The 22414-nt window shown below is 43.2% G+C and overlaps 1 protein-coding gene and 1 long non-coding RNA gene across 2 annotated transcripts; one reads left to right on the forward strand and one right to left on the reverse strand.

Annotated features, from left to right (window-relative positions):
* Positions 1–3846: 3846 nt before the first annotated feature.
* On the reverse strand, positions 3847–15121 carry Rsl1d1 (ribosomal L1 domain containing 1). Its single transcript, XM_034507826.3, has 9 exons — positions 14953–15121; positions 14081–14220; positions 13110–13245; positions 11750–11898; positions 11567–11668; positions 8860–8953; positions 8655–8777; positions 5045–5293; positions 3847–4405 (listed from the first exon to the last, which is right to left on the reverse strand). The coding sequence occupies exons 1-9, from the start codon at positions 15055–15057 to the stop codon at positions 4145–4147; spliced, it is 1359 nt and encodes a 452-aa protein (XP_034363717.1). The 5' UTR covers positions 15058–15121; the 3' UTR covers positions 3847–4144.
* Positions 15122–15180: 59 nt separating this feature from the next.
* On the forward strand, positions 15181–21990 carry LOC143442893 (uncharacterized). The gene is made up of 2 exons (XR_013111487.1): positions 15181–15551; positions 19432–21990. It is a non-coding gene; the product is annotated as an uncharacterized LOC143442893 (long non-coding RNA).
* The last annotated feature ends 424 nt before the right edge of the window (positions 21991–22414 follow it).

The raw sequence follows: 22414 nt of genomic DNA on the forward strand, positions 1-22414 counted from the left end.
ACTCTATTTTCACAGCCTGGAGGGGTTTCATTTGTTTTCCCATGGGACCAACCTAAGCCTGGGTTCCTGCTAGAAATGTCTGACACCACCCCACTGATCAACAAGATAGCCTGCCTGTTGAGATAACAGATCTAGGACAGAGGAGGGGGCACTCAGGAGCCTGAGGCAGGGGGAGTTTGAGGCCATCCTGGGACACCAGGTTAGACATGAGACCCTGGTTCAGGTTGGGCATGCTTGCATAGGCCTGTAACCCCAGCATTTGGGGAGGTTGAGTCAAAAAGATTGTTACAAATTCAAGTGCAGCCTGGGCTACATAATTTCAGGTCAGTCAGAGCTACAATAGCAAAAGTTTACTGTGGAGAGCTTTTGGTGCTGCTTCTAGGACTTTGGCAGTAGACTCAGATAAAAATATTAGAAACAGGGACCATGGGGCTTTGCTTAATTATTACCTTGTGTGATCCTTTGTTTATTGACTTGCTTGATTACTTTGTCTTTGATCTAAGAATTGGCTATGTTTTTTGGATGTACCTAGATGATATAAAAGCAGACTGGAAAAAAAAAATAGTTGCTTCAGCCTCAGCACTGGCTGGGGTCATTTTATAATGTCTAATTGTCTTTTTCTTTTCAATCTTCACTCACTCCTTTGAGACCTGTTGACTAGTGGAGCTGGCTTGGTCACTCTACCTTAAAAAAAGAAAAAAGCCAGGTGGTGGCGGCACAGGCCTTTAATCCCAGCATTTAGGAGGCAGAAGGCCAGCCTGGGTTAGAGAATGAGTTTCAGGACAGTAAGGGCTACACAGAGGAACCTGGTCTACAAAACCAAAAATAAATACATAAAAACTACAGTAAGTGTTGTATTTTTAATGAATAAATGTAAAGTTTTAAGGTCTTTAAAATATAAAGAATCATCTATGAATCATGATAGGGTTTTTTGTTTGTTTGTTTGTTTATGTGTATGACCGTTTTGTTTGTATGTATTTCTGAGTTTTTGTGTTTGCATGTTTTTTGGTGTGCTTGCATGCTGGATGCCCTCAGTGTTCAGAAGAGGGCATCATATTCCCTGGAACTGGAGTTATGGAAAGTTGTGATCATCCATGTGGGTGGTAGGAATAGAACATGGGTCCTCAACAAGAACAAGTTCTTAAGTACAGAGACATCTCTTCAGTTCTGGGACATTGAGGATCTTGGATAAAGACAAACATCCTCTCCCAGCTGCAGAAGCGCAAGTGGTAACTTTGCATGCACCTATGTATAAGCTGTGAAGCTCGGCAGAGCTTCTTCATACATGCACATGTGTAAAACTGTCTTCAGAACCTTCAGCTGGCATTAGGCAGGGTGCACGCTAGTTGTATAAAAGAAATGAGCTTTTTTCACCTGGTACAACGGGTACCTTTTAAGTAAGCCAACAAATACCAGAAATGGTTTCTTCCAAAGCAGCAAGGACTTTCAGAGGAAGTGTCCTTCAGTGGGGAGTCAGCAGGGGTGTGCCTCATCTTTATCATAGGCCCTTGAGTCCAGAGAAGCAACCAGAACTCTCATGGTTGGGAAGTGGGGGAAGGAGTTCCACTAACCACAGTATCCTGTTAATTCACTGACCAATGTGAATGTGCCAATTATTCTAGAGACATGCACAGCACAGAGCAGCTCCCTGGAGAAGCCTATGTGAGGTACTTCTACATTGGAAGAGGTTTCGCTGCTGGAGTCTATGCTTGTCTTCACCTGCTGAGAATTTGATAAAGGATGTTATTCATTTTTTATTTATTTTTAAGGTGTCTTCTATGTAGTCCTGGCTATCCTGCAACTTCCTCTGTAGACTAGGCTGGCTTCAAAGTCAGAGATCCTCCTGCCTCTGCCTCCCAAGTGCGAGGATTACAGGTATGAGCTAACACTCCTGGGCTTCCTTTTCCTCTTTTTAATAACTTTTTAAAAAACTGTATTTTATGTACACTACCACTGTCTTCAGACACACCAGAACTGGAAATTGGATCCTATTACAAATGGCTGTGAGCCATCATGTGGTTGCTGGGGATTGAACTTAGCCTATGGAAGAGCAGTCATCCCAGCACTTGGGAGGCAGAGGCAGGCGGATTTCTGAGTTCGAGGCCAGCCTGGTCTACAGAGTTAGTTCCAGGACAGCCAGGCCTACACAGAGAAACCCTGTCTCGAAAAACCAAAAAAAAAAAAAAAAAAAAAAAAAAAAAGGAAGAGCAGTCAGTGCTCCTAACCGCTGAGCCATCTCTCCAGTCCTCCCCACCCCCAAGCTTGCTTTTTTAAAATTAAAAAATGAAGACCGGGTCTTTGAAGCACTGCAACTCTGAAACTAGGCTGGCCTAGAACTCGAGATCCTCCTGCCTTAGGAGTCACGAGACTAAATGCCTCATCACAACTCCTGGCCCAGGATGTGACTAACATAGGTGCTTTACAGCTAACACATGTCCTACCCCAGCATTTTCCAGACTATTTGAGCACAGGAGTCATCTGACAGCTCACAACCCTGCCTAACCCGACTGAGCAGTTACAGATGGCAGAAGGCAGTTTAAGCACCATTTCTGAGCAGGGTGTTATGTATGCTAATCATCCTATCACTGAGCTAAGTTTTGTCTCTTCTTCCTTACCTCTAGTTTTGTTATTAAGTAAAAATTTTAATGTCACATGGAAAATATTTTAAACCTTTTAGGACAGACATCAAGAATTGAGATATCTCTCTTTTGGAACACATCTTACTAGTAATTATTTTGCTGGTCCAGGCTTTGGTCATAGGCTTTGGTTTTGTTTGTTTCTTAAAGACAAGGTTTCTCTGTGTAGCCCTGGCTGTCCTGGAACTCACTCTGTAGATCAGGCTGGCCTTGAACTCAAAATTCCACCAAGGCAGCTTTTTTTTTTTAAATGCCTCATGAAGTCCTAGAAAGTATTTTAAAGCTTTGTATATCCCAAGCTTGTCTTGAAGTCTTTTTTTTTCCTTTGGTTTTGTTTTTTTCTTAAAGACAGGGTTTCTCTATGTAGCCCTGGCTGTCCTGGAACTCAGGCTATAGACCAGGCTGGCCTCTGCCTCCCAAGTGCTGGGATTAAAGGCATGTGCCACCACTGCCCAGCTAACTTGAAGCTGACTTGAAGTCTTGATCCCCCTGCCTACACCTCCCAAGTGATGATGAGGTCACAGGCAAGGGACTAGTTTTTACAGTCATGGGCAGCACTCTTATGAAATGGGTTACTTCCTAGGGTGTTTTTTTCCAGTTTAATTCAGAAGCATCTATAATGCACTGTCTATACTCCACTCAGTCTAAATTTGTCTGGTCATTTAAACAGAGGCACTGCATTAATACACTTTAATCGTGCTTATTAACAAAACCCTTCCTGACAAGCCATACAAAGCAAGAAACCTCTGCTCCATTTTGTAGTTGATTTGTTGTTGGGGTATTTTGTCTGTCCAAATATATATCTGTGCACCATTTAGCCTCAAATCCCTCGAACTGGAGTTAAAATTGAGAGCCATCATGATGGTCCCAGGAATTGAATGTGAGTCCTCTGAATAGGACCACCTGAACTACGTCTCCAACCCTAGAGTTTCCTACATGTCTTCAAAATTAGGTGAGATGTGAAACACCAACAACACAGTGAATTTACCCAGAAGGGAATGTAATAGTTTAATTAAAAACAAAAAAACAAAGCAAACATCAGTAAATACACTGAACAATTAAAAAATATTTTTGTGCCTCAAACACCTAGTTTCTACAACAGAAATATTAAATTCAGAGGCACCCATAGAAACTTCTCAAAAACTGTTTAAGTCCAGGACTCCTCATTGAAAAGGCTGTGATGGAATCAGTAGCAGGTTACCTTTGTTGGTTATTTTTTTTATTTTTTATTTTTTTGACGGTTCTGTGTATTGAAGCCAGGATCTTGTATATTCGGGTGAAGTGTTATACCAGCAAGCCCAGGATTTAAATCTAGCCTTTAAATATTAAATCTTGGTTTATCCCAGGTGACCCAACTACCTTTATAGACAGCTAGGCTGGCCTCAAACTCACACATATTTGCCTATCTCTGCATCCCAGTGCGTGAGTGTGTGCCACCACACCCCGTCTAAGCGTTCTTGAAAAGCTCTTAGGTCAGCTCTGATGTCCTTCACGCCAATGCACTATTTCTAGTTTGAGTGGGCTGCCTGGGCTTGTTTGTTTCTGGGTGTGTTGAAAGCTTTCTTTCCAGATTTCCTGGGAGTAGAGAAGGACTTGGCCTCTGGCTTTCTGAATTCCTGCATATCTTTTTTTTGCTTCTTCCCAGAGGTCCCAGGATTTGAGGCTTCTGGAGTCTCTGTAGCTGGTTGGGCCTTCCTTTTCTTACCCTGAGGTGTATTTGGATCAGATTTCGATTTTGGAGATTTTCTCCCTGTGACATTTTCTTGCATCTTAAAAAAGAAAGAGAGAAAGTTAAGTCCAGAACAATAAAGAGAGCAGCATCTAACAATCAGATGTAAGCAGCCACTGCTGTGCTTGCAGCCCCGGGTGTGCTTCAGCGGGATAGAATGAGGGGCTCTTTCCAGCATCAGACATGGCTGGAACTCATCATGTAGTCCAGGCTGGGTTGCCTCAGCCTGAGATCACAGACACATGTGTAGTCTTTAGAGTACACTCCTACTTCAACACCAGAAACATTACACCAGTATGCTGTATTGTGCTGACACCCAAGAGGTCACATGGACTGACACTTTTTGTGTCCTTTCAATGAACATCTATACATGAAATACACTTTTAGAAAATGCCCTATTGTAAGTAGCACTGGCCTTTCAAATTATTCAAGGTGCTAAAGTAAGTAGAACAGTATCTGCCTTCATCAGCTTTCCTAGCTCCTGGAATTAACTCTAAACTTTTTAAAAATCACTTAGCACTTTTTACTTTTTCTTTCCCCCCTAAGATAGTGTTTGTCTTTGTGTAGCCCTGGCTGTCCTCTGGGTCACAAGCGCTGGAGTAAAGGCAAGAGACCCCACCTGGCATCACCTGGCAGCTTTTGCCTGAAACACAGCAGCTACTAGTATCAATAAAAATACCTTCACATTTTCTTTATCTGGAGTTTCTATTGGCACCAGTAGTGGAATTGTTTCTTCACACTCCTCTGTGACTTCCAGCTGTGCGCTTGTCTTGCTGGTCTTTTTCTTCTGAGTTCCTGGGCCCTTCGCTGGAGCACTAACTAACCCACCCTGACCCTGAGATGCAGCCTTCTTGGACTTCTTCTTCTTCAACATTTTGCTTTCCTTCTTCAACTTTGCATTCTCATACTTCTTTCTTTTCTTTAGTTCCTACCAGAACAGCAGATAAGATTTTAGTAGGAACCATCCACAGGAAACAGATGACACAGGTTAGACGCTGAAGCTGAGCACTGACAAGCTCCCTGAAACGTCCTTGAACCATGCAAAAGGAATGCTCCCCTTCCAGCTACACCTCATTCTCTTTGTCTGGAGGATGAGGTGTTTCAATCTGTAGCTCAGGCTGGCTTGCCTTGAACTTAACCCTCTCCTACCTGCCTGTCACATGCTACAATTACATGCTCCAATCACCTAGCTTTCTACTTTGACCTGGATACATATGTACACATGCACACACACGCACACTATAGCTGAAAACTGAAAACCGTACTGTCAGCATGTTAATACATACTTGCAATCCTAACTACACGGAAGGCTGAGGCAGGAGGATGGCAACCTCAAAGGCTAATTTGAGCTAGTTATTGAAGTTTAAAACTTAGATTCTGTCTCAAACTAAAAGACTTGTGGGCTTAGTTTAGTGTTACAGCATCTGTCTACTGTGTCCAAGGCCCTGTACTCAATACCCACCACGAAGATGCATGTATACATGCAACAGAGAGGTGGAAGGTAAGGCCAAAAGAAATTAAGCCCTTGTGCCTACATTCAGGGTCTATGGAATACTTTCCTCAGTATTGGCTATACTCCAGAATAAATATAAGCAGGAAGCAGAGCCCATGATCACCAAGCCCAATTTTGGTTTCATTCATTACTGATCCACCTGTCTTTTGTGTAAGTGCAAATGTATGTTCACACCATAGATCAACTTAGAGGGCATTCTCCAGGGGCCACCCACTTGAGGACAGGGTCTTTTACAGGATCTTGGGCTTGATGATTGGGCACACTAAGCTGATTCACCAGAGAGCACCAGGGATCCACCTTTCTCTACCTCCTGGCTCATGAGACACGGTGCTTACATGACACTTTTACCCAGAGCCTAACAGGCTTGAACCTCCAGTTTTCAAAGTGCGATGGGGTGGTTGTACATTTAGAGCACTTTCACAGTTCCTGCCTCATAGGTAAAGTGTCAATCATTCCTGTAGCTTTAACTGTTTCTTTATAGACCGTCAACAGCAGTAACTGAGACCTGGGATGGTCCAACTTGAACAGGGAGCCTCTCTCCACTGAGAAACTGGATGGATTCCTTTAATGAACGTAGGGAATCCCGTTCTAAATTTAGGCAGTACATCCTGATATGCTGCCCAGATAAAAAGGAGCATGGTGGAATGGAAGAAAGAAAGGCTATTAGAATGCCTTTCACTCAATGGGCTTTCCCTTTTGGTTGACTTGATATACCCAGTTGCAGTGACATCTTTAAAAACATAAGGAAGCTGCAAGAGGTGGCACACATCTTTTATCCCAAAACTCTGGGAGGAAGAAGTGGGTAGGTCCCTGTGAGTACGAGGTTAGCCTGTTGTACAGAGTGACTCTAGGACCGGCAGGCTGAGAAACCTTGTCTCCACAGAAACAACAACCTTCAACATGCTTTCAGTTTACTCCCTGGTGTGGGATGTGGCTGCTTCTGACTCTGCAGCAGCCGACTATGATTTGCTTCATGCTCTAGCAGAGGCATGGCTTTGCTAGCTGCAGATATGTTTCTTTGGTTGCACATCATTTGGAATTCTGTGAACTTCTCAGAGGACATACAAATGGGGGTGGTCATTTAGGGAGGCTGGTTGAGGTTTGTTAGTATGCTCAGAGAAGAAACAAAAGGAAAGAAATTAAATTCGGGGAGCTATCTTCTCCCTCCCCCTCTTTCTCTACCTAATGATGGGGTGAAGCTGGGAGGATAAAGACGAGAAAAGGAAGAATCACAAAGTAGGAAAACCCAGCTACCAGATGCTGCTATCAGCAGCAGCAGTTCTCCAAAACTCCCTTAGGCCTTAGTCACCAGGTTGGGGGTGCCGAAGCACACAGGCCAGTGGGCTCAGCAATTACTGGGTCCTCAATCTCTTCAGTCTGAGATAACTTGTTACACTGAGATTCAACATTAGCTGATTATGGACAGAGACAAGCTGTCACAGAAACATTTGCTGTCTGTGTTATGACTGCACTTACTACAGACAGCTGGATGTAAACCCAGGCATGGTGGGTGGTACATGTCTTCAATCCCAGCACTCTAGAGAAGGTGAGTTCAAGGCCAGCCTGGTCTACAGAGTCTATGACTCTATTTAAAACACAAACAACCAAAAGACAGAAAAATAAAGGGCCAATCAGCCAGGGGATGGTGATGCACCACTCAGGAGGCAGAGGCAGGCAGATCTCTGAACAAAATGTGTGAAGGTTTAACAAGAATGGCCCCTATAGGCTCTTTCATTTGAACACTTGGTCATCAGGGAGTGGAACTACTTGAAAATGTTAGGACATGTGGCCTTGTTGGGGGAAGTGTGCCTGCTGCCTGTATATCTGGATGTGGAACTCTCAGCTACTCTCCAGCACCATGTCTACCTGCATGTTGCCGTGTTCCCTGCCAATAGCTTAACCTCTGAAACTGTGAGCAAGCCCCAAATAAATGCTTTAAGAGTTGCTGCAGTCTCTTTTCACAGCAATGACACTAAGAGAGTATGCAACTCCTAGAAATAAAGACATGAGACCAAACACAGAAATGAAAAATTCAGTAGAGATGATTAAGATGGCCAAAGAGAATTCAAACCACTACTCCAATCAGTTATTAATCTCCACTTCACCATCCATCATTCTGTTTTGGAAACAGCACCTGTCGTAGTAAGACTATACATCAAAACTAAGTTGGGGGCTGGAGAGAGGGCTCAGCTGGCCAAGGGTTTACATACAAACATGCCACTCACACAGAAAGATGGGCACAAGGACTGGCATCTGCCATCTTAATTATGGGTGGGTGAGTGCATACAAGAACCCTGGAGCTCTCGGCCAGCTAGTCCAGCCAACCAGAGACCTGCCCTGAAAGGTCTTGTTTCAAAAATGAAGATGGAGAGCAATAGGGGAAGACATTCAGTGTTGTCTAGCACACAAAATTAAGGTGAGTTTGTTGGGGCCGGAGAGATAGCTCAGTAGTTAAGCCATCTGCCTTCTCAGAAAACCCAGGTTCAAGTCTCAGTACCAACATGGCAGTTCTCAACTCACAATTCCAGTTCTGGCGCTCATAAACATACATGCAGTTAAAACACCAAAGCACATAAAATAAACCTGAACATCCACTCCCCTTAAGATTGAACCCATACATTAAGCACACGCCTTATCACCTAGCTATCTAAACCTTCAGTTATAGTATTAATTTATTTGAAACAGAGTCTTATAGCTTAAGTTAGCTCTGAACTTGCTGTGATCTCTCCTGGATACATGTTTTAAGGCCCACCCAATATTAAAACTTTATACTAACTTGTTTCTTCACACTACGGAAGGAATCGATGTTTTCATCCTGAGATGTGACAAATGAGGAAAAGATGGGAAGGGAAACCGACTTCTCAGTTTTCAGGAACAAGAGTTTCACACTCTGCCATTTCTAAAACAAAGAAATGATGTCATCTCCACATGCTCTGCTTTTTTAAGAATGGAACCAGACTCATGCACCTGCCATACTGTACCTCCGGCAATTTCTCGGAAAGCATTTCTGAGACAGCCACGATGTTGTCAACGATGTGCTGGGTCTCCATTCCAGTGTGACCAATACGGACTGCACTAGAATTTAATAAAGCAATAAAGTTTTTAATCTTTAACTTTTGTTTTTTAAAACTCCATTCCCTGAAGTAAAACACCACCATGCCGAAAGAAACACACACCCATGGGTTGGACCACGAGATGGCTCTGCAAGTAAAGGCACTTCCCACACAAGCCTGACAACCTGAGCTAAAGTCACAGAGTTCAATCCCAATGGCTTCAGTGTAAAAGAGAACTGACCCTGAAAACTGCCTTCTCATACCTACACTCAAATACAGAATGGTAACAAGGTAAAACAAAACAGGAAAACCTACATGTTGACCTCCAAGCTGTTTTGGGCGGAATCACCCTGACAAAGCCATTGACACCTCATAGTTTGCATGCCCTATCCAGCTGAGTCCTTCTGAAGTAAAAAGTTCTTGTCTCTCATGGATAACTTATTTTAGCAGAGACCAAAGTATCTCTGTAGCTAAGAGGCAGGGAATAGGAAATGAATGGGAAGGCCAGCAGGGTTCCTGTAGCACCGGCTCTGCCTCCCTCGCCAGAGGCTCACTGTGGCGGCACTTTATGGAGTGCCGACTGGATAGCAGGTTCTTTTCCAGCTCTTTCTTTAGTCAGACACTGGCTGGCTGGCTGGCTACTCTGTATGTGCATGTGTATAAAGGTGTTTGCCCAAGTAAAGAAAAGAGGAAGAAACAAGACAGGAAGCCATTGTGTCAGGCAAAGAGAACAGAAATAATCAAAGAAATCTGAACTCACCATGAGTACAGGCTACCCTCAAACCAGAGGACCTCTTAGCTCAAGCTCTCTTGTGGTGAGATAATGTTAGCCATTATATTTGCTATCTCTAGCCTTCTTTGACAACAGCCAGTAACTGAGGAAGAGGTAGGAGGCCAGGACCAATGACAACTCCTCTTAGTTATTTAACTGAAACCAATCAAGGGGCTTTCCTCTTGCAGGCACCATGCAATGGGAATCTATTTATATTGCTTGTTATGCTAAGCCTGGACCGACACACTGCCCCATCTTTGACCACTTAAGGTTGGAGAGCAATTGTTATCCTCTGTAAAGCTGAGTATGGTGGCACACAAGCTTTCAGTGCCACATTCAGGATAGAAGTCAGAGGATCTCTTTAAATTCCAGGCCAGCCAGAATTATATTAAGACCCTATGTCAAAACAACACGAACTATTATTTTAGTAATTTATTTTGAGACAGGGTCTTAATATAGTCCCAGCTGGCCTGGAACTCTATATGTAGACAAAGTTTGCCTCTGACTTAGAGATTATCAGTCTCTGACTTCCCAGTGCTAGGATTAGAGGGATGTGCTACCATGCCCGGCTTATTTAAAATTATTTACATGTAAGTGTGTCTGTGCATGTGAACAAGTGGGTGCCCTTTCAGCCCAGAGACATTTAATCCCTAGAGGGAGAATTACAGGTTGTTGCGAGCCACATCTACCATGGGTATTGGAAATCAAATTTGGGTTCTCTGAAAAATAGGTGAGTCATCTCTCCAGTCTTCTTATTTATCTAATGTGTGTTTTGTGTGATTGTCACAGGACAATTTACAAGTATTGGGTCTCTCCTACTAGTGATGGTCCTGGTAACTAAACACAGGTTGTCATGCTTGGACAGGTGCCTTAAACCTGAACCATCTGGCTGACTCCAAACATCTTTTCCTTAGCTTAGGTGAAAGGCTCTACCTAGTTCAGGATCCTGGTTAAGAATGAACTGAAGGCCGGGCGGTGGTGGCGCACGCCTTTAATCCCAGCACTTGGGAGGCAGAGGCAGGCGGATTTCTGAGTTCGAGGCCAGCCTGATCTACAGAGTGAGTTCCAGGACAGCCAGGACTACACAGAGAAACCCTGTCTCGAAAAACAAAACAAAACAAAACAAAACAAAACAAAACAAAACAAAAAAAAAAAAAAAGAATGAACTGAAGGAATCAATATGTAGTTACTTCCTTTCAGCTGAAACAATCCTCAACAAGGGGGAGACAGCAGGTTTGAGCAGGTACAACACTGAAAAAGCTCCTCCCCAAGGCTATCCAAGCACTAGACACTTCCCATGGAGTTGCCAGCAACTGCACAGAACTCCAGTGGTACAGTTTTCATGACAACCCCATGTTGGGGGAGGCCCTTCGTGACACAGCTGCTTACATCAGGTCAGACATGTTTCTGTAAGTAATGCCACATGTGCCACTCTACATCAGCACAATAAACTCGCTGTTCATCGAGACAGACCTGTACAATCACTTCCTTGGTCTATGGTTCCTGCCCTAGGCAGGGTAAACAAACACACTTGTTCACCTCTCTCCAGAAAAACCAGACAACAAAAACAATACAAAGTCATTAATGGGGGATTAAAGTTACTCCTAAACTTTTTTCCCCAGAAGACTTAAAAAAACAAAACAAAACAAACAACAAAAAAAAAACAAAACAAAACAAACCAAAAAAAAAAAAAAAAAAAAAAGCCAAAAAAAAAACACAAAACAAAACAAAAAAACCTTTTTAGGTTTTAATAGAAAGTCCTAGTTTTATTAACATGATCCTTTATGGTAGGGAAAAAAAAAAGGATTCAAAAACCTTGATATGTAAAGTTTAAAGAAGTTTCATATAAATGTTCCTTGTTACCTGCAAGAACCATGCTTAGAGATGTTTAAGACGGTCCCCGAGACTGCTCGGTCAATCTCTTTGGACAGATTCTTTGCCAGAAGATTTACACATACCGGAACTCTATAAAAACACAGGCATCAGAACACAGGAGACAAAGAAAACCCCATACCATTCAAGTCCAGTCACTGCAAATAAACTCACTTCTTCCTCTGATAGAAATGCCTTCCTATGTGTGTAGGCAAACGCCGCCGAATTCTTTCATCAGTAATAAAGACATCAAAGCTACCCAGGAGGCGGAGCTTGGCTTCATAGGCTTTATATTCTGTTTTTAAAGTTTTAAAAGGGATAATCTAGAATACAGAAACAAGACCAAAACCGTAAAATGTTACGCATCTAAAGCAGGAGGAGAAATGTTTAACACTTCCTATTCAGACTGGTCCTAAAGCCATGCCCCCCTCAGATTAATGAATTCCTAAGCAGCTAAAATATGCTAGAGGCCTTGCCAAATGCTGGGAGTCCCTGAGAGGATCAAGGAAGCGGGATAAAAAGCCAAATGTCAGTGAGGCACTGAAGTACATGACATAATCTGTTCCTGGAATCTCAGGTTGTAGAATGCTAACTTTGAGGGTAGTTGAGGCAACTGAGCAAGATGCTATCTCAAACAAAAATGAGCTGCAGAGACAGCTTGGTGGTTAAAGCCTTGTCTGGTCTTACCGAAGACCTGGGTTTGATTCCACCACCCACACAATAGCTCGTGGCCATGTGTGCTTCTCTCCAGGTCCAGGGAATCCAAGACTCTCTTCTGGTCTACATGGTTATTTATAAAACACCCAGACACTTTTTGAAAAGCAAGGATGCTGGGGGCTGGTAGCAGTATCTGGTGTAGAGGTGTACACCTTAAATCCCAGCTTGTACAAAGATAAATAATCACGAGCCAGAGCCAGTCATGTGGTGCTCTACAAGCACACAATAAATTAGGTTTTTAAACAATCTGCAGTGTGACTACAGATGGCTCAGTAGTTCAGAGCGCTGACTGCTCTCACAGAAAACCCATGGAAACAACCTTCTACAACTCCAGCTGCAGGGAACTCCATTCTCCCTTAGGCACTGTACTCAAGACAATTAAAAATAAGATATGAAATCTGACATGCTTTTCAGTCACCAGTCAAAATAGCACCTCTAGCAAAAGCAAAAGGAAACACAGCCAATGGAAAGCAGTGACAATTACATTAAAAAGAGAAATGGGCTGGAGAGATGGCTGGGCAGTTAAGAGCACTTGATGCTCCTTTGGAGGACCTGGGTTTTACTTCCTGCACCGTTCAGACAGCTCACCACCACCTGTAACTCTATCTCCAGGTGATTTCATAACCTTTTCTGCCCCCCCCCACCCACCCAAGGACACCTGCATCCACATGGTACATACACATAAGGTCAAGAACACACATACATACCCATAAAATAAGATTACAGTGAAAACAGACCTAAAAGATTACAGCAGTATATCATACTTCATTTCTGTTAAGTCTTTGAAAGGATTTCAATGCATCAGCAAACCACCTACCCGAGAAATAGTGTTAATTCCATGGTTTTTCAAAAGCTTTTTATAGAAGCCTTCTGTCTGTTCAGGTGACTCACATTCATCTTTAGTGAACAGACATACATCTGAGGATTCTGAGAGAATGCTATGAGGCAAAGACCTGTAAAACATGACAAACACAGAGCAAAGTGTTATTCCAGAAACACATTATGGATTATCCACAGCACATACTTACCCTCATTGAAAGTCATTGTTGGCCCAAGAGAGCTAACAAGAACACACAATACATACAGGCAAGCCAGATGACTCAGTGGGTGAAAACAGGTACTCAATGCCAGGCCTAACAACCAGAGCTCAAACTCCAGGACCAACATGGTAGGAGAGAAATGATACTAGCTTCCACGTGTGTGCATCTAACCCTCCAGACAGACAACCACAACTAAATGCTCTTTAAAAAAATTTGTATTTATTTATTTTCATGACATGGTTTCTCTGTGTAGCCTGGCTGTCTTAGAACTAGCTCTGAAGACAAGGCTGGCTTCAAACTCAAGAGATCTGCCTGCCTCTGCTACTTCTGGCTCTAAAAAAGAAATATTGCGCTACAGAGATCAAATGCAGGATCACATACATTCAGCAGTTAAGAGCATTTGTTGCTTTCCTGGGAGATCTGATTTCTGTTACCTGTACCTACAATGGGCTGCTCAAAACCTCTTGTCTCTGCAGTCCAGGTGATCTGACACCCTCTTTTGGCTTCTGCAAGTACTGGACACACATGGCCCACATTTTTACACTGAGACACAGACATTCTAAGTGATTTTTAAAAATTAAAGGGTGGGCATCTTTAACTTCAGCACTCAAGAGGGAGAGGCAGATCTATTACTGTCCAGGCAAGCCTTAGTATCAACAAACCAGCCAAAAAACAAAACAAACAAACAAACAAAAAAAAAAAAAAAACAAAACCAACCAAACAACTCAACAGATGAATAGGAACTTACACTGCGACCCGAAGTTCTTTCTTTGGAATTTTCCATAATATCACCATTAAAAATAAATTTTCGCTCCCATTCAACAGCAATTCATTATTGTTTTTTTTGGACTTCGAGTGATCAAAAAGAACTTCCACCGCCTTTCTAATCTGCAGAGACAGAGAAATAAATTAGTTTTCTCAATCTATGTTAATTGCTCCCACACAGACATTTGTTTCCTTTGCTCGTGGGGGGTCGGGGGTGGGGGAAGTTGTGTGTTTCCAAGAGAGGGTTTTCCTGTATAGCTCTGGCTGTCCTGGAATATGTGCTCCAGGCTGGCGTCGAATTCAAAAGATTAGCCTGCCTCTCTCCCGAGTGCTGGGATTAAAGGTGTGCGCCAGCAAGCCTGGCGCTTCCTTTTACTGGGCAAACCATCAGCATATTAGGATCTTACAATTTGTACCCAGTGCAATCTAAGAATCCGTCTAAAACCCCTAAGTACCTGCTTCCAGAATCTGTTTACAGATTGTCTTCTCTACGTGAGAGAAAGGGCTATTCGGAAGCTCCTGCCCTCTACGAGAAAGAAAACAACCAGGAAAAGCGCACAGTGCTGGGAGCATTTGGGCGTCATGTGCTCGGCACTAAAAACACTTGGTGCACGTACATATGGCCTGTAATGCTGCAGAACGGAGCGCAGAAGCCCGTTTTCAACAGAAGGCAAACAGCCCATAAGTGTGAGAAAAGCGAGCCCACTGGGCTGCGTTTTCAGAGCCTGCCTTGAGCTCCGGGGAGTCGCGCAGTCGCGGGCCCACTAGATTTCCAGGCCTCTCGCCATACACCCTGCGCCTCACGCGGGTCCTAACCACCCTGCTTCCGAATCGTTGTCCCCAAAAGCCACTTGCCTGCTCTCTGTCCAGCTCTACGAGAGCGGTCGGCGGCGACTGCACCTCGGTGGTGGTCGCCGTAGCAGCCGAGGGACGGGGAGGGTCGGACGCTGAAATCTTCATGTCGCCTCGTGTGGCACTCAGGAGCCAGACTGCATGCGTACGCGCAACCCCGAGGCCCGGAACCGGAAGCAGAGGGTAATACTGCAGGGTTGGTTACTTACGTCATTTCCGGTGAGGCGCGGAATTCGATGCCGGTCCCGCCCTCTGGGGTAGTTGGAGTTGAGGACACAGGCTGTTGTTCCCAGAGTTATTCCAGTATAAACGTCTCTCTTGTGTCTGGCTCTTTTGAAGGCGCCAGGCCTCGCAAACCCTGTCGCTCTTCTCCTGAGAACACCGAGAGAGCGCCCCAAGGAGAGACTAGAGTCCTGTCCTCAATCCTGTGCCGTCTTCTGAAGTGCGGGAAGCCGCGGCTTCCCATTCTGTTGTGGCTTCAGGTGTCGGTTTCCCCAAATTGGTGGTATTTCCATGAAATAAAGAGGAACTGCCAACCTTAGGCGCGTGATGCTGCGCGAGAAACGAAAAAATGAGTCGGCCTCTCAGGAGCTTCGTCTCAGGTAAGACCTGAGTGAGTAGGAACGCGTAGGGGAATAGCCAGAACGTCTTAAATGAGTAGTTGCCAAGCATACCCACTGTGCTGACCTTGCCTCATGCGGAGTATTTGAGGTTGTTCTCAGTCAGTGCAGGGAGCTCTAAATGGTACCACCAGTTCTTATTTTTGTTTGGTTCGGGACAGGTTCTCTATTATCGAGACAGGGACTCTATTATGGCAGTTCTGGCTGTTCTGGAACTCTCTATGTAGACCAGTCTGACCTCGAACTCACTGATATCCTCCTGCTTCAGGTTTCAGGGTGCTAGGATTAAAAGCATCCACCAATACGCCCCCACTTAAGTCAAGATCTTCCTTTATAGCCCAGGATTACCCGAGTGAGCCTCCTTCCCTGCGTCTCAGATGCTAGATTTACAAGAGTGAGAAAGTCCCATGTCCCCCAACTTGTATCGGCACTGTTACATAATTTATTTAGGAACTTTTAGGTAGATGTTAAGGATAGTGACAGGCTCCCCTCAGCGGCTGTGTGGGAATAAAATGATCTCCATAGTCAGTTGTTTTCCAAAAGTGCTCCTTATATGAAAGGATCGTGCTCTGCTTGTGTCTGATGAGGACCTTGTCTTAATTTAACTTGTAGAATACATTTTTAGAAAAGTCATTGGCACCTGCTTCTACTTATCTCTTTTAGAATCTAGTATAAGATGGGCTTTTAGCATATTGCAATGAGTTGCTACATTGGGCTTGAGATATGCTGTCTTCCTAACACGCTCCAAAGAGCATTGGTGGTCTTAGGTGTTCTCTTGCCTGAATTCAAGTTTGAGAACCAGACTTTTTTGGTTTTTTGAGACAGAGTTTCTCTGTGTAACAGCCCTGGCTGTCCTGGATCTCTCTTTGTAGACCAGGTTGGCCTTAAGCTCTCAGAAACCTGCCTGCCTCTGTCTCCCAAGTGCTGAGATTAGGATTTTTTTTTTTGTTGTTGTTGGTGGTGGTGGTGGTGGTTTGTTTTAAGAGATTTATTATTTCATGTGTATGGATGTTTTACTTGCATGTATCTCTGTACACCACATGTGGGGAGTGCTGGTGGAGGCCAGAAGAGACTGTTAGATCCTCCTAGAACTGGAATTGCAGATGCTTGGAAACCACCATGTGGATGCTGAGAATCAAACTGTAGTCTTCTGGGAGAGCAAGCAGTGCTCTTAACTCCATCTCTTCAGCCCCAAACACCAGACTTTTGGGCCAAGGAAATTACATGAATTCAGATGACAGATCCTGGAGGTGACTGGAAACAGTGACTAGAGCCAAAGAACTGCAAACTGAAGAGACAGGATGTGAGGCTTTAAACTGACAAACAACTAGTTATCAAACTGCAGTTAGATGTGAAAGAAATAAAAGTACTAGTTAGCAAAGGAAAAGTGACCAATTACACTTTAGTAAAGTTGGTTTGATTGTGGTATTGCAAGGTGAAAGATCTAGAACTCTTTGATATTCTTACTTTCAAATAATGGAGCTTCAATATACACCCCCCCACACACACACACACACACACAAACCTCTTTCATTGTGAGCTGATTTAGTGACTCGGTTCTTTCTAATAGTGTTTTGGAAATGTAATAGGACGACAAGCATGGCACGGTACTTACAATCCCTGTACTGACTGAGGGGCCTTTAACAGAAGGATTGCAGTGAATTCTAAGCCATTCTGGGCTATAGAGCAATACTGTCATCTCAGTGTCATTTCTGAAATTAGACTTATGATTACTATGATGCATGTCATTTTTATCTTTACAATCCCTCTCAATCACTTATTTGTAAGGTGACCCTAGAGAGAGGGAAGCCAGCTGATATGCTGTGAGGCTACTTTGGCAACCAGCTAGTCACCACATGCATGAAGGTGGAAGTAAAGCCTTCTTTGCAGACACATAAGAGACTCCAAGTCAGAATCATCCAGCTATTCTGCTCCTAGCTTTCTTATAAAAACCAAGTAAGCCTTTGTTAATTTTAGCTACCAAAGTGGGGTGATTGAATTTCACACCTCACATTCACCAAGTTTTACCATGAGCTCATGATCCCCTCAACTTGCTTCTCTTGTATTTCCTTTCTCAGTATTGAGTACTTCTAAGACAAATAGAATTATTTTTAAGTCTTTTCTCTTCATCCCTCAATTTGATGAATAATAGTTTGCAGTGTGGGTTTGGTGGCACACATCCCTAATTTAGAATTATAGAATTAGGAATTTTAAAGTAAGCCTTAGCTACTTGGCATGTTTAAGGCCAGTCTATCTACATGAAACCATCTCAAAACAAAACCTTGGATATACATGGAAACCTAGATAATCCACAAATTCCTGAGCATGATTTACTCTACAAAAGGGCAATACTAATTATTAATAGGATTTAAAAATGAAGAAAAAGGAACAGATTTGGAAGCTATCAGAATGAATTCTTTGGTGGGATGACTCAGCAGGTACAAATACCTGCCATCAAACCAGTAACCTGAGTTTGATTTAAAGAATCCACATTATGAAAAGAGAAATCAGACCCCTGCAAGTTGCCCTCTGATTTCCACTTGTGAGCTCTGGCTCATGAGCCATGGTACAGGTGTGCCCACATGAATGCACACACGTAAGAAAATGCAATTAAGAAACAATTTAAAAAATATTCTTTTTCACTATTTCAAGTTTAAAGTTCTAGTGCTATATATAAGTAATTCTGGGATGCAGAGAAAGATGTTTCTGAGAGAAGAAGAAAGTGTAGACATCATCTTCATAGGGATGGTTACAGCTGTGGGAATAGATGAGAAACATAGAGCCAAAGCAGGGCCATCAAGAAGTCTTTAATTGTGGATTAGAAGAGAAGAGAGCTAAGGAAAGGAAAATATGGATGGAAAGTACAGACCCAGCATAACAATGGTCATTCTCATCCAAACTACCACACTAACTAGTGCAATAATCCATATCAACCTCCTCAAATATCTCCTCACATTTGGAACACTTTTTTTTAAGATTTATTCTATGTATATGAGTACACTGTTGCTGTCTTCAAACACACCAGAAGAAGGCATCAGATCCCATTACAGATGGTTGTGAGCTACCATGTGGTTGCTGGGAATTGAACTCAGGACCTCTGGAAGAACAGTCAGTGCTCTTAACCACTGAGCCATCTCTCCAGCCCCTTGGAACACATTTTAATTGATGGACCAGCAGGGAGCAGCACTATTAGGAATGATTAGGGGGTATAGCCTTGTTGGAGGGAGTGTGTCATTGTAGGTGAGCTTTGAGGTTTCAAAAGCTCAAGCCAGGCCAGCACCACATCTGCCTGCATGCTGCCCTACGTTCTGCCATGGTAATGGACTAATAACCCTCTGAAACTGTAAGCAAACCCCAATTAAATGTTTTCCTTATAGAGTTGTACTGCTCATAGTGTCTCTTAACAGAAACAGAACATTGAATAACACAGTTAGTTTCATAGTTTTCAACTTGATGCAAGCTAGAGTTATCTGGGAGGAGGGAATCTCAGTTGAAGAGATACCTCCATCAATAGAATTGGCTTGTAGGGAAGTCTAAAGAACATTTTTTGGATTAATGATGTGGATGGACTCAGCCTACTCTTGGCCAGAAGAGGGCACCAGATCTCATTATAGATGGTTATGAGCTAAAACCTTAGGAACATGTTGGAGATCACAGAGTTCAGGACAGCTAGAGAGAACTAACAGAACAGTTAAACATTAAATTCTAGGCCAAAAATGGCAAAACTGCCATTCTTTTTAGGATCAGGTTCTCCTTTCAGCAGGACAAGTTGACACCATTTGAAATATTTGGCCAACCACATCCACTTATTCTGGTAAAGGGAAGGCCACAGATTATTGAAATGTTTAATCATTCCTTCAAGTCCTTACAGGCACTGCAGCAGACAACTAGAGAATCCAGAGTCATCTATTATGCCCACCACCTGTGCTACCCTTGACTGAACAGCACACAGGTTTCAACTCGGAGATTTGACGATTACCTAGCAAGACTCTGGAACCTTCCTTTGAGGGACCATATCCTCTGATCCTGACAACGCCAAGAGCCATCAAGGTAGCAGAGACTGCAGCTTGGATCTACCACTTCCATCTAAAGGCAGATACAACCAGCCAGGAGAAAGGTGACAGATGGAGAGTAATGCAGTGTCCCCAATGCCCTCTAAAGGTGTGGCTCATGTATACCTTGAACTCAGACTGGCACTCATTTTGGGAATCTTGGTAGCTTACTCCCAGCCAGCTAAAAATGTTGAAGCCTGGAATTGGGAGCTGTCTCGAACTTCAGATAGGAAAATAATAGGTGTTTTCCAGAATGTCAACTCCCAACCTGTGTTTAAATTCGACCTGTGTGATTTCTTTGATAACAATGAACTTATGGCTGAGTGGGGAATTTATAGTCCAGTTCACCCAGGGTGTGGGACCAAAATGCAGGAAATATCCTTTTGGTCTGCACCGTTTTATGCATGCCCGGCTGATGGGCCTACACATTGTCACAGATGGGAAAAAGATTATCATTGTTCCACCCCAGGTTGCGAGACTGAGTCTGACCAGGGTGGACATAAAGACCCATACATCTCCATTCAACGGGTATATCCTTCCCGGGATTGCAAACCTGGGACCTGTAATCCCTTTACTTTAAAGATTGTGACTTGGAATGAATTGAGTGCCAAATACTGGCTTACAGGCCGGACCTGGGGATTTGTACTTAAATTTAAGAATTACGGAAACAGTCCTGGTGTAGAATTCACTGTACAGAAAAAGGTTCCACACTACAGATCCAATCCCATAGGTCCTGAAAGGAGCTGGTTGCCTCAACCAGTGATTGGGGTGTATCCTTTATCTATCCTCACTCCTCAGGCAATTTCACCTATGGTGGTGAATCTATCCACAGTCATGGTCAAGGGGCTACAGTAATAGATAGCTTCAATCCTACTCCAGAACACACTTAAAAGTTTTATCCCCTAGTGATTCCCTTGAGCTCAAGACTTGAAGTTATTGCATAATTGGATAAATCATACATACCCCAGCCTTGGAAGAGATTATTGGCTTTGTCAAGGCCCAGACCTCTCTTTTATGTAGAGATAGGAGTCAATCTCTCTATAATCCCAACCAGAAAATTGAAATAGTAAAACGAAGAAACTAGACTCACCCTGGGAGATTTCCAAAAGGTTAATCTCTTCAATTTGTAATTAGCCAGCTTCCCATTATAGCAAAACCTGAATCCTCATGTGACATTGACTGGTTTGAGCGTATTAGAATGTACTTCCAATGCCTATGAAGGACATGTCGGGCCTGTGTATTTGAGCTTGCTAGATATGTAACAAGCTGAACACCTTGCATTGTGGCCCCAGGAAGGAGATCTTTGTATTCCAGCCTATATCCTCTCCCAAGTAGACATGTGTACTGGAGAGAAGGGAAGAAAACTTTTGCCTACATATAAAGGGTATTCCCACTGTGAGGTCCAGCAGGGTCTGTTAGAAAAAAGAGAATAGCAGTCTCAGCTGTATAGTTAAACTCCTGAAAGCAAGAATCACCTTGGGAGTGTCAGCCCTAGTTATTCAAGACCAGAATTTTAAAATACTCAGAAATAAAGTAGACCAAGACACAACGCCTAAAGGGCTCCCTCAGGCAACTTGAACATGTGGTTTCCTTAGCAGAGATGGTTTCACAGAACCATGGAGGACTAGATTTTAATTGTGAAGGAAGTACATTTGTTGTGTGTGCTGACTTAGGTGAAAAATGTTTCTATGCCAAGAACTCATGAGTTTATGGGAAACATTAGATATGGCTCAGAAAACTTAAGCTGTTAAGGGCAAAGGAATGAGCTGAGGCTTCTTCTGGTTGGTACCAGTCTCTTTTTTCTTGGTCCCCATGGCTCACCACTCTGTTTACAGCCACAGCCGGGCCCAGTCTTTACTATCCCTTGGCATCCCAATCAGCCCCACATTTTAAACTGGTGACTGATATACGTTAAAAGTAGAACCAACTCTGCTAAAATGAGAGCCCTGCAGGCTTGGTAACAACCTGTACTTCAACACAAATCAGGGACTGGATTCATAAGATCAAGAGCCAGTGCGGAATGCGATGGCTAAAGAAGCTCCATTTTGTACCCAGTTCTGATTTTAGTAGCCTTTGTCCCCTGACTTAAATTCTTGAAAGATAAGCTCTGGACAACTTGTCTCCCTCCCCAAAATGGTGTAACCTGTGAAATTATTAGCTGCTGGCTCAGGCTTTGTAACTTGTAACTTGCTGTATGCAGGGGGAGTTTCTCATATAGCTGCAAATTCTACCGAAAAATTAAGTAATTGTGGTTTTTGCCTTTAAAAATCCTTCCCTCAACCTCTCCTTTTGGTGGTATGCCTTTGATTTGACTTTAAGACTGCCACTCAGCTAGCAGTTTTAATAAATGTATCTAATTATAATCTGGATTGAGTCTGTGGTCCTTTCCTGGTGATCTCAAACTTCCTAACAGCCCAGCATGAACTCCAGGGTCTTAATCCTTGTGTGGCAAGTCTTTTCTATAGTAAAATTCTTGAAAATGATTTCAGTTTTTCCTGGCTCCTCAGTCTGGTTTTATTTTTGTTTTGGAGTCGCAGTTGTTAAGACAGAGTCAGAACCTGGCTGGTTCAGAACTTGATCTGGGTTACCTGAGCTAACCTTGAACTACTGATACTGCTTCTGCCTTCCAAGTACTGGCATATATGCTTATGCCACTGTGTCCAGAGATTATTGAATTTGAAACTATTTTTATGGTTCCCCAAGGGATTTTTAGTCCCTTAAATTTCTTTCTATACCTGTTAGGAGGACTTGAGTTTTTAATTTAGTTTTTGAGTTTTTTGAATCAGGGTTTCT

This window comes from Arvicanthis niloticus, chromosome 6, assembly GCF_011762505.2.
Source record: "Arvicanthis niloticus isolate mArvNil1 chromosome 6, mArvNil1.pat.X, whole genome shotgun sequence".
Classification (NCBI taxonomy): domain Eukaryota; kingdom Metazoa; phylum Chordata; class Mammalia; order Rodentia; family Muridae; genus Arvicanthis; species Arvicanthis niloticus.

Bases quoted from the DNA above. Each gene is read 5' to 3' on its own strand.
- Rsl1d1 (XM_034507826.3), bottom strand. From the start codon at position 15,057: ATGAAGATTTCAGCGTCCGACCCTCCCCGTCCCTCGGCTGCTACGGCG. The intron at 11,669-11,749 runs GTGAGTTTATTT...GTGTTTTTATAG, and splicing joins CATTTCTATCAGAGGAAGAA to AGTTCCGGTATGTGTAAATC. The intron at 5,294-8,654 runs GTTAGTATAAAG...CTGTTCTGGTAG, and splicing joins TCCGTAGTGTGAAGAAACAA to GAACTAAAGAAAAGAAAGAA.